The sequence below is a fragment of the Rattus rattus genome, chromosome 9, assembly GCF_011064425.1.
Source record: "Rattus rattus isolate New Zealand chromosome 9, Rrattus_CSIRO_v1, whole genome shotgun sequence".
NCBI lineage: Eukaryota > Metazoa > Chordata > Mammalia > Rodentia > Muridae > Rattus > Rattus rattus.
Genome location: NC_046162.1, coordinates 79,222,432 through 79,234,823, shown reverse-complemented (window position 1 = coordinate 79,234,823; position 12,392 = coordinate 79,222,432). Strand labels below are relative to the sequence as shown.

The 12,392-nt window shown below is 39.7% G+C and overlaps 1 protein-coding gene across 1 annotated transcript in view; it reads right to left on the bottom strand.

The window, feature by feature from the left end:
- The window catches only part of LOC116908776 (ATP-binding cassette sub-family A member 8-A), a 69,515-nt gene that overhangs the window by 39,852 nt on the left and 17,271 nt on the right, over positions 1-12,392 (bottom strand). The window contains exons 10-18 of the mRNA XM_032912148.1: positions 10,286-10,451; positions 7,328-7,386; positions 6,920-7,030; positions 5,852-6,021; positions 5,320-5,439; positions 5,008-5,146; positions 4,414-4,504; positions 3,640-3,779; positions 726-842 (exon numbers count right to left, since the gene is read on the bottom strand). Coding sequence (XP_032768039.1) covers positions 726-842; positions 3,640-3,779; positions 4,414-4,504; positions 5,008-5,146; positions 5,320-5,439; positions 5,852-6,021; positions 6,920-7,030; positions 7,328-7,386; positions 10,286-10,451 — 1,113 coding nt within the window. The remainder of the gene's footprint in view (positions 1-725; positions 843-3,639; positions 3,780-4,413; positions 4,505-5,007; positions 5,147-5,319; positions 5,440-5,851; positions 6,022-6,919; positions 7,031-7,327; positions 7,387-10,285; positions 10,452-12,392) is intronic.

Sequence of the window (12,392 nt, the reverse complement as noted above, 5' to 3'; positions counted from 1 at the left end):
CTCATTTGTACTATATAGATTTCCAAAGGAGGGGAAGGAGGAGGAGGAGGAGGAAGGGGGAGGAGAAGGGGGGAAAAGAAGGAGAAGAAGGAAGAGGAGGAGAAGGAGGAAGAAGAGGAAGGTGAGGAGGAGGGGGAGGAGAAGAGGAAGAAGAGGAAGAAGAAGAGGAAGAGGAAGAAGAAGAGGAAGAGGAGGAAGAGGAAGGTGAGGAAGAGGGGAAGGAGAAGAAAGAAGAGGAGGAGAAGGAAGAAGAAGAGCAAGGTGAGGAGGAGGGGGAAAAAGAGAAGAAGGAGAGGGGGAGGAGGAGGAGAGGAAGGAGGAGGAGGGAGAAGAAGAAGGAGAAGAGGAGGAGGAGAAGAAGAGGAAGAAGACAAAGAAGTAGAAGAAGAAGAGGAGGAGGTGGAAAGAGGAGGGGGGAGAGGAGAGAAGAGTGGGAAGAGAAGAAGGAGGGGTAAGAGGAGGAGAAGGAGGAGGAGGGGAGGAGGAGAAAGAAAAGAAGGAGAAGAAGAAGGAGAAGGAAAGAAGGGAGAAGAGGAGAGGGAGGAGGAGAGAAAGAAGAAGAGGAAGGAGAAGAAGAAGAAGAAGAAGAAGAAGAGGAGGAGGAGGAGGAGGAGGAGGAGGAGAAGAGGAAGAGGAAGAGGAAGAGGAAGAGAATGACAAGAAAGAAGACAAAAGAGACAAAGAAGAGGAGAAGAAGCATGATGGCTTCTAGCCTTTTTACCTACCTGAATCAATTGCTGATTTTCCTTCCAGTTTCAGAAAGACCTCAGTCAGTGTTGTTATAGAAACACCATAGTTCTCAATTCCCAGGTTGGGGCATCTCTCGAGATCCCTATAAAGATCTAACAAACAATTTTTTAAATGTAGTCATCAGGGAAATTCAAATTAAAACAGCTGTGACATCCCTCCTCAACCTAGTCAGAAAGGAAATCAAACAAAAATAATAATAAAATAAAAAAAAAGATAACAACATATGCTGGCGAAGATGTGGGAGAAGTTGCACTCCTATTTACTGCTGATGTGTTGGTTTAGCAACTATAGAAATGTGAAGATTTCTCAAAAAGGTAACAAGCAAACAAACAATCAAAAACCAACCAAACCAAACACACAAAATAGAACTACCATATGTCTGCTCCTGGGCATATATACCCAGAGGCTTTTCTATTCCATTACAGAAATATCCATACATTTATGTTCATTGCCCTGTGTTCACAATAGATAGGAAAATGGAATAAACTTGTATTTCTATCAACTGATGAACTGACAAAGAAAATGTGGCGCCTGCACACAATAGAATTCTTTTTATTAAGCCATCCCCCAAAAATTAAATTATGGATATTTCAGGAAAATGGATGGAGCTAGGGCCAGAGAGATGACGTAGAGAGTAAAGGCACTTGCAACCAAACCAGGTGGCCTTGTTTTACTTCCTGAAACCCATAAGGTTGAAGGGAAGAATCTTTCTACAAATTGTCCTCTGACTACATTCAACTTGTAGCATGGCTGCACCCCTCCCCAATACACTCTGAATACGACATGACTATCGAAATAATGTACACAGAGCACTTCTGGCTACCTGAACTAGACCTGTTCAAGATTGGGCCCTTCAATGCTGATTCATGGATGGAAAGGTTCTCATGAGACCTCCCCTTCCCCGAGGTGCTATTGGCAGCTAAATAGTTGCAGGACGAGGGACTATCACAGTCTTCAATGGTTAGTAAGCACTGGCAGCCAAGGTTCACTCTAACTGGCGTTTGGTAGGTTTCAAGGTTATACAATCCTTTTAAATGGAATGATTATATTTCAACTAACACTTCCTCATGGTTCGAAATCATATTTATATGTTCAAACGAAGTGTATGTTTGAATTTCCTTGCTTAGTAAGTTATCTATCTACCTGTGGTGGTTTGAATGAGAATGCTCCACCCCCAAGAAGTTCATATATTTGAATGCTTAGCCACAAGTGTAAAACTGTCTGGGAAGGATTAGGAAGTGTGTTCTTATTAGAACATTTGTATTTGTTGAGGAAACTTATCCTTGGGGTGGACTTTGAGGGTTCAAAAGACCACAACAGGCCCAGTCTCTCTTTCCCTGCTGCCTTTGAATCAGGGTGCAAAGCTCTCAATTACTGATCCGGCATCATGCAGTCTGCTCCCTGAAATGATGGTCATGGATTAACCCTTTGAAACGTTAAACAAGTTTCCAGTTAGACACTTTCTTTTATAAAAGTTGTCATGTGCCACCTTACACAATAGAACGGTAACTAAGACACTGCCTTAGTCACACTTATATATAGCAATTCTTTTTTGTCTTGTTCACTTAATAGGATCTCTCTTAGTCCCTAGTGGTCTGGACAAATGCCCTGAAAACCAAGCACAATTATTCTCTTTTATACACTGGCCTGACAACAAGATTGTATTATAAAGTCATGGCCAAAACTAAAACCAACAGACAAAACAAAGAAAGAACAAAACAAACAAATGAAACGAAACACATGATAGGACTTTTAGCCAATGAGTAAAGCCAAGTTTCAAGTCACTATGTTCATTCCAGATTTATAAGCCTAGCTTATTGTCATAATACACCAAGGATACTGAAAGCCTATGAGAAGCAAACAAGAGACTTAGAGGTCATTAGGCATCAGGATACAATGTTTCAGCATTTAATGATTTCTAAATGTTTATGAACACTTATGTCTAACTAACTGTGTAATGGTTTTTTACCTTTTCTGGATGTCAGCATAGACAGCTGTGACTCCAGGTGCTTATGCACCTACTGATAGGTTCCTTCAAGGTTTTGGTAAACTCCCATTTATTGGTTACTTATTTGTTTTGTGCCCTTATTTTTCTTACCCATGGCAAGTTGACCTTTATTCTCTGTTGTCTGGTAAGATACATACAACTCAGTTTTCAAAACGAAAGCACCAATAAGAGTCAATTCATCCTGTGTAAGGAGGACACTGCTAATGTGGTGTTAGCACCGCCACTGTGAGGCATTCAGGAAACCTAAAAAGGTTCTAGTATTTGATTGAAACAGAGACCAAAGGATTGAACACATTGTTACTTCTGACAGAATGGGGTTGGAGGCAGAATTCATCTTTAAAACAATGACTTTTGCAAATTAACTTTACCCTCTGCTCCTGTTTTCTGTCCCTAAGGTATGGCAGTCATTGTGTCAAGCTTTTCTTATTATTATGAGAATTCCAAGTGATGTTTCATCTCAAACCCTTAGTACTTGTGATGGTTTGCATAGGCTTGGCCCAGGGAGTGGCACTGTTAGAAGGTGTGGTGTTGTTGGAGGAAGTGTGTCACTATGGGGGTGGGCTTGGAGACCCTCCTCCTAGCTGCCTGAGGATGTTCAGTCTCTTCTTGGCTTCCTTTGGGTGAAGATGTAGAACTCAGCTCCTTCCTCACCATGCCTGGATGCTGCGATGCCACCATGTTCCCGCCTCGATAAAGGACTGAACCCCTGAACCTGTAAGCCTGCCCCAATTGAATGTTGTCTTTTATATGACTTGCCTTGGTCATGGTGTCTGTTCACAGCAATAAACCCTAAGTACTGTACTCCATGCACAGCAATCTGACGCTACATGTTACTCACATTGCTGTGGATTTCATGTTACAGCTCATGGCTAACGAATTACCTGGAAATTTGTTTGTTCTTTCCAGGGGTAATATGTAATTCAGTTTCCCTTCACTTTCTGCCGACAACTTGGAATCGGGGATGTGTTGTTTGACGAGCGACGTTATTCTTTCGTGCACACACGTTTCACTCAGCTGCAAGCTGTTATTCAAAAATTGAAAGAGGTTGTTTGAAAAATAGCCTCTGGCATCCAAAACTGACCACCAGGGAAGAGCATTTAGAAAATCGATGCAAAAAAAAACAAGTCATGCAAAGTTGAACGAAATAAAGAGCTAAATCAGTCAATGCAAACTAGGACCTTAGTTAAGAGACTGTATTACTATTCTGGGTTAATGGAATAATGAGGTTAAATACAGTCTTGTCAGGTTTGGAAAAGTTGTGGGCCATTGGAATAACCAAATACGGTCGACATTTAACTCTTCACCTTTGCTTGGTTTTTCTCATACTTCCTCTATGGTAGGCCAGGCATCTTCTATTCCAGTCTTCCCCACCCTCTCACCCTTTACCTCCTCCTACTTGCACACAGGTGTGCACACGTGTACACATGTACACACACATTTATACACATATGAATTTTCTTTCAAATATATTTTTATTAATTCTTCGCAATTTTCATATGCATATACGATTCCAGTTGTATCCCCCCACCCCCGTTTGTTCCTCTTAACTCTTCCCCATCTCTGTGCCAGCCTCCTTTCTTGCAATGATTCCCCCAGGACCACTCTTTTCTCCAGCCCAGTTCTCATCAACCCCCACCTTCCCCTAGAAAGCCTACCTTAAGTGATAACCAATCCCCCATTTTTTCTTCAGAAACAAGGAAGATCCTGCACACCTCAGCTTCCCCTGGGAGATGAACACTTTCCTATCTGAAAAGGAAGAAGCAGTGATGGGAGATATGTTTTGTTTTAGAGAAATATGAGATACAATGAATTGCCTAAGAGTTCATAAAACTTTAAATACTGCTATTGGATGCAATCATGGCTCAAAAAAAAACCCAACATAATCTTTGATGATCATGTAAATTATTCATGTGTCAGACACCTCCACAGAATGAGTTACATGAACATTTTTGATAAGCGTAAGCATTCACATGTATTTCAGCTGGCTGTGCACAGATCTGTTAGGTTGATTTATTCAGTCATGGAGTTCGACTCAATGACATTTATCTTGCAGTTAGTGAGCTAAGGAGGACATTGTGTCACCATGATGCTATAAACATGAAGGGAAAAAGACACCTCAAACCTTTGCCTAAAAGAGCTCCTGGTTATGGCTCATAGCATCTAACAGTACAAAAGCGGCAGCAAAGAAAATAGTTTAAGGTTTTCAGACCTAAGTCCTCATCGTGATGCTTAAGGAAGCCAGCAATTACCAGCCACGATGTCAGCTTCATCCATGAACTGTGTGCTGAGGAGGACCACACGGTCTGCTTTGCGCTCCTTCAGGAGATTCCACACCCGGTGCCTTGAAAAGGGATCCAGCCCAGCAGTGGGCTCATCCAGGAGGAAAATCTAGAGGAAGAATCAAAGGAAATAACTTTCACTGACTATGGGAGCAGGGAGCACAGGCTAGGTGTGTACTTATTCCACTGCTCCACTGTATTATCTCCATCACAGTGCCCTTTCTGGACGAGAAGGTTGTTTGATTCCAGATTACATTTATCAGTGAATCCAGTCTGACTTACCTGAGGGTCTCCTAAAATGGCGATTCCAAATGTCAGCTTTCTCTTCTGTCCACCACTTAGGTTTTGAACAAGAGTATTCTGAATATTTTTCATCTCCAGTTCCAGCAAAACCCTTTGTACCTGCACATGCACAGAAAAGAACTTTCAAGCCATAACTAAAAGGTCTTAATACACAGCACCATAAAGTATAATGACTTGTAATAAGCAGAGTCTTCTGTTTGGGTATTCATAGGACTTTACGCTTACTTGACCTACGACTTGGGGGAAATTGTTTACCTCTTCATAATTCAATCTCATTTGAACATGAAGAAATTCTGTTACTTATCTAAGAGTTGCTAAGATGAATGGAATGTATTTAATGGTCTGGGAGAACATCACAGGTTACATGTTAGTGTTTGCTATTCCCATATTTTTGCAGCCAACCTTAACATATCGATACACGGGTAATTTAATACACCCCAAATCAAAGCAAAAAGGATTAAGCATTTTTACTAAAACTTTACATTTTATGTTAGTGTAACACGTCATGTACCTCATTGTCCACTTCTTGAATCCCTTTTATTTTAGCAAAAAGCCTAAGATTTTCTCTTACAGTGAGGAAGTCAAATTGTACATTGCACTGCGGACAAACTCCAGTGAGCTTGCTGATGCTTTCCAAGTCAGTCATTTCTGAGAGTTTGTTATCATGGATAGTGACCCAACCTGTAAATAATGGTTTCAAAAAACATCATCAAGATAGTATAGCATCCTTAATGTAACTTTAAACAAACTTTATCAAATGAAATTAGATATGTGATCTTCTCTTACTCCTGGCATCATATTTTCCAAATTCTGTCTTAGCATTTCGATCTCACCTGCATCTGAGAATGTGGTACACTCTACATTTTATCATCAAGAAATGAGATCAACCTCTCTGCCTCCCCAGCTATGCACGCCACTTGCTTCAAACAATGGAATAGGAGCCAATGACAGAGAACACAGAGAAGTCGTTTTCTATTGGCATTGATTCTGTCTGCAGCTCAAATTCCTTCGAACTTCAGCCCTAGAAATTTCCTAGAAAGAGGGATAGAGAGAGAGAGAGAGAGAGAGAGAGAGAGAGAGAGAGAGAGAGAGAGAAAAAAGAGAGGAGAGAGGAGAAGGCAGAGGGAGAGGGGAAGGCCAAGGGAGAAGGGAAGGGGAGAGGAAGGAGGGGAGAATAGCTCAGCAAGTCTCAGACATGTAGGTAAATCTATTCTAGGCCATAACCTAGAGTGAAAACAGTGAGATTGAGAGGACTTACCAGTCATATTTTAAAAGTTGCTAATTTTCAAGGTTACCTTATCTATACAGAAAAGCATGATCAATGTTTATTGAAACTGTTAAAAACTATAAAAAAAACTGTTAAAACTAGAAAATTTTAAATATTACAAAATACCAAAATTATGTCATTTGGAATTATTTCCATTAATGTCATATATATATATATATTATAAAAGAATAATATAAATTGCATGTCAGTAACTGTTAATTTAATTATCTCTGCCTATACTTAATACTCAGATGTCTAACCAAAGCACAGATGATCCATTTGCCAACTTAGAGGAAAGTCTTTGTTTCCTACCTTTGGTGGGAACACACAGTCCACTAAGCACATTTAATAGCGTTGATTTCCCAGCTCCACTGTGACCAAGGATTGCAGTAATCTGGCCTTTATATACATCCAATGTCAAATCTTGGAGGAAAATATCATGAAAGTATAAAATCACAAGTGAAGGTTTAATTTGGGGCTCATCTAGTGCCTATGTATTGATAGTGTGACTAAAATTTATGATAGTGCACTTTCATTCTCTTATTAAATCGAAATTAATACTCTATTTCCACTTTACAAACTTACACAGCATGGCAATATTAGATCAGTTGTGGGGGGTTGAGAGACAGGAGATTCAACACCCACTTAGAGTCTAGAATTGCTTACTGAGAGAAAAGTTAGCTAACTAAAACCCAATATTTTTCTATCTTAGTTACTTACCTTTCAAAGCTTCTGTGCGCTTAGACCTCTGTATGTATTCTTTTGTAAGATTTCTGATTCTGAGAAAGAGAGCAAGAGATACATGGCTTAAGGAGCAATGGTTTTCTTTATTATCTAACTCCAAGTTTGGCTGGAATCTTTAGGTGAATTTGGATTGCAAAGACGAGAGAGAGAGAGAGAGAGAGAGAGAGAGAGAGAGAGAGAGAGAGAGAGAGAGCATGTGAACTTGACATAGTTATGGTTAGACAGCAATGGTACTTGGGCCAGTGTTTTAAAAACTGACCAGTGCCTGAGCTCACCTGGAAGAAAGGCTGCTTCCTTTGGTGTGGGCCAAGACTTAGATACTGTTTGAGCCACTTTGCGCATTTTTCCTGAGCTGAACCATACGTAGTGATGGGGAAACTAGACAATGATACAACCCAGACAACTACCATAGCAAGGCTGAGTAGTTACAGATGTTAGAGAAAACATCTGCATGAGGTCAAGAAACTCTTCAAGTCAGCCAGGCAGTATAGAATGGCAAGAAGAGGAAATCCTGTGAACAGTATCAGAAGTGATAGCCATCCCTGAACTCTAACCATTAAACAGTCAATAAGTTTAGCTATTTATTAGAGCTCTGCTCTCCTGTGCTGAAAGCAGGACTATTAACAGTATATATGTTTCGTGTTGCATGTTGAAGAAGTGGTCCGTGAAAAGTATCAGATGCTATTGATTACATGATAAAGATTATGGTCACTAAGAGGGCTGTAAATATTAACAATTTTTTAGTACTGTTGAACACTAAATTCTATATATTGCCATTTAAAATCACGTTAGCTCCGGAAATGTAGCCACGTGATCTGTCTGGTTGTGTTCTACCAGCTAAATATACATTTAGTTTTTTTGCAACCAACTGACTCTTCTAAAACAACTCAGGGTTTATGTATGTTGGTTAAAATAGATTTCCCACAGCTTTTTTTCAGTAGATGATAATTAACACTGAGACAAATAGGCACTGTGCACAGTAAGAAACTTTGGATCACTCAACCGTAAAGGGGTTGTCTTTATCAAACTTCTCCCCTCAAGCAAGGCTTTGGAACCTATGAGGAAGAGGATGCGACAAGACTGTAAGAGGCAGAAATGGTGATAAGTCCAAGGAAACAGTCTTCTACACCCTCAGATCTCAACTTGTGTTCATGACCCTTATGGAGTCACTCATGAGATATCCTGCATATCAGATATTTACATTATAATTCATAACAGTAGCAAAATTACAGTTATGAAGTAACAACAAAATAATTTTATGGTTGTGGGTCACCACAACATGAAGAACTATATTAAAGGGTCACAGCATTAGGAAGGTTGAGAACCACTGTTCTAGACACAACAGAGCTGATGTACACATGAATTCCCAGAGAGTGGGACAGAATGCCCAAGCCCTGCACAGGTTCAAACCAGACAAAACTCCAGCATGGAGAAGAAGTGGACATGGGATCCCATTCTAACCAAGAAGCTATTTGTACCTGATACCTGCTGGGAGAGGGACAATTCTTTTTCTCCCATGGAGTGAAACTGAGTATCTCAATCATACTCTAGGACAGGTCAACATTAATGAACTCGGTGGGTTCTTTTGGGGTAGGGGGTTGTTTTATTTTGTTTTGTTTTGGCATAGTTTTTGTTTGGTTGGTTTGGTTTGGTGATGGGAGGGCTGAGAAAGGCAAAGGACATGGAACATGAAGTTAGGTGGGTAGGGAAGGATGTAGGAAGAGTTGGGGAAGGGAAAGAAAATAACCAAAACATAAAGCGTGAAAATAAAAATACTTTAAATGAAAAGAAAGAAAAATTAGGTTCTCACTTCCATTTAAACACTAACGCCCTATTCTTTCCCCTCACTTCTCATTCAGTGAGATATCAGAGAGAAGATGAGAGAGACCAGTAGACAAAAACAGTGTCTCGATAGGACTTTTTCTGCCTGAGGTTAAAAATTATCCAAAAGAAAAGCGAGAAGGATATCTATAGGGCAGGCTGCATGTTAAAAATTGAAAGTTATGATTAGAAACTGGAAAATACCAATGCTTTCACCTGCCAGGCTCGGGGAACACAGGAGAGCAGGAGATGGAAAGAACATGAAAGATGAAAGATGGAGAGAGGTGCTGTGAAGTTCTATTCTTGCTTGTGACATGGCTGTCACTAACGAACCTACAGAGCTGTGGCTATCTGCGCAAGATCGAGCAAGTAAGGACTCTACTGTGAATGGAGGATGGATTGATTCATGAGAGACACTCCTACTTGAGGAGCCATTGGTAGTTGTAGGTTGCTAAGAGGGAGTCACTTTTCCTTGGAGGTGATAGGCCACCAGTGGGCAGCCTCACACTATACCAATGCAACTAGGCAGAATTAATTGGCCTCGATGGGATATAATATAATTTCTTCTTTATTTGAACAAAATGCCACCTGTACCACATGAAACACCTGTTTTATTATAACCCAGAATGCAGGTGTGCATGACCTACAGGGACGTTGATCTGATTTCCTGTTCTTCTCCAGGCTTTCACTTTCCTCGTCCCCTTTTCCTTGGTCTTCTTTGTAGGAAAGATGAATGCATAAAGAAAAAAATGTTCAGATGAGCGAAGGAAAATGGATGGTGTGACTGATAAGGTGGAGGAGTGAAGCCCTGAGCTGAAGAAAAAGACAAGAAGGGAAGGAATAGAGAATAGAAGCAGCAAGGGACAGGCAGAGAGGACTTTTGCTGAGTTGTGGCTTCTATTGCCTTAAGTTTGGCACTAACAGCAGCAGGCTAGACTTTTTAAAAGAATAAAGGACAGAGAATGACAGGCAGTGTAAGTGAGATCAGGTCAGAGCCCTGTGAAGGACTCAATAGAGGGTCTACAGGGGTGAGCTGCATGTCTGGAGCAAGCTTTAGGCTGAGGATAGCAGGGCCTTACACTCCAACTTCATCCACACTACGTCTGATCTCACCTGATGACTTCCTTCCCATGGAAGTCTGTAGACACGGGTTCAAAAGAGTCATCAGGAAACTCATAGTCCCTTTCATTGTCAAGGACAGTCCGATCTGCTGGTTTTTGTCCTGTCCAAAATGAGGACTTCAAGAAAAACAAAGGTGGGTGTCGACGTCCATATTCACCTGTTTAACCAGAGCAATTTCACATTGGGTCAGCCATTGTCCTAAGTCCCCTCTCCACCTCTAAACATGAACAGAGAAGCATAAATACAAGAAGACAGTATCCTAGACTATTTTGACATTGGGAATATTAAAGAAAAAATGGAGTTATTTGTACCAAATTAACTACATAAGCAACAAAAATTTGAGCAAAATGAAAAGAAATCATAATGCAAAATTAAAGACTTTTCTGTTCTTGAGCCGCCCAAAGTGCAGTTCTAAATATATTTTGAGTTACTATACAGGCACCAAAAGGGTGACAATTTAGTAAATTACATATCCAAAAATATTGTGAGTTTACAAAGTCAATTAAATAATTATTAGTTACTAAATGAACCTTTTTATGGAAGACAACATAATAACAAAATTATTTGATGGACTGTGGGAAAGAAGGGGAAGGGGTACAACCCATCAATTTGAAGAAGTGCAGGGCAGAAGAAGCTAAGTACTGTAGTCAGAGTAAATCTTGTTTGTCTATAAGTTCTTCTTGTCATGTCAACTCGTTTTGGCTAAGAAAAATAAAAATAAAAGGACAGCAGCTGCGCTAGAGATGTGATTATCTGAACATGCCAAATACATAAAAAGGAGTCCTAAAATAATGGAGAAAGTAAATTAAATAATTTCTCATTTTTCCAGAATTGCTGAAAATTAAAGTCATAAATTTAAAAAGATTAAAGAACTCTACGTATGAGCATGTACCTACCTACACATGGTATGCATGCACACACACACACGCACACACGCACACACACACACACTGACACATACACACATGTGACACAAACTCATTTCCGAATCAGAACGCTCAAAAGCAATGAAAAGAAAAGAAAAATCATAAAAGATGCTAAAGCAAATGGACATTAAAAAAGGAAATAAAGATAAGGGTGAACAGATACTTCCCATTGGGGAACACAGGAGCCAGAAGACAGATGGTGATAGCACACGTTTAAAGGAGGTTAAATTCAGCAAGATTGCACTGTTGAAATAAAAACAAACCTGACAGCTTAATGCTCTGCATTCATCAAAAATATACCTCCTAAAAATGAATTAAAAAATAAAGGCTATGTATGTATATATCTACATATATCTATATCTATATCTATATCTATATCTATATCTATATCTATCTATATATACATACATACATAACAATACAGAAGTGGGAAGTATTAAAAACATAAAATGTTCCTAAGCAAATATGTGGAAAGCATATATATCAAATTATATTTAAATTTATATTTTTAGTTGAGCCTTAAGAAAAATATGAATAGTATCACATGTTGCTCAAGCTTTGGCCAACATCCCAAAGAAAAAAACTAAATCCATACTTAATTTGCTTAAGTGAAAGAGAAACCGTTTGCAGAAGATGCCTCTATCATGAAGAGACATAGGAGGTAATAGATTTTGTCAACTACAACACTTGGTGGGAATTCAAGGAATAAGAAACCTTTAGGGGTTAAAAAAAAAAGTAACGCCTTTCTATAATACGGCTCCAGCTGCATATGTAGCAGAGGATGGCCTTGTTGGGCACCAATGGAAGGAGAAACCCTTGGTCCTGCCAAGGCTGGACCTCCCTCCCCTAGTGTAGGGGAAAGTGTGGGGGTGGTTGGGAAGGGGGAACATCCTTATAGAAGAAGGGGAAGGGGATGGGATAGGGAGCTTATGGCCTGGAAACCGGGAAATAAAAAATATCCAATAAAAAAAAGTAGAATGAAAGGTTAGCAGTTTTGTGTCATTTGAAATAAGAGTACACTGGGAAAAAAGACTAAAATTTGATCCCCAAACAAGTATTTGTTTTAGCTTAATAATAAAAGCAAAAGCTTCAAACATTAAAGCACAAAAATATTTCTAAATGGTTCTTAGGTAAAATTGTATAAATTGGGTCAAAATTCCTTAAAATGTGCA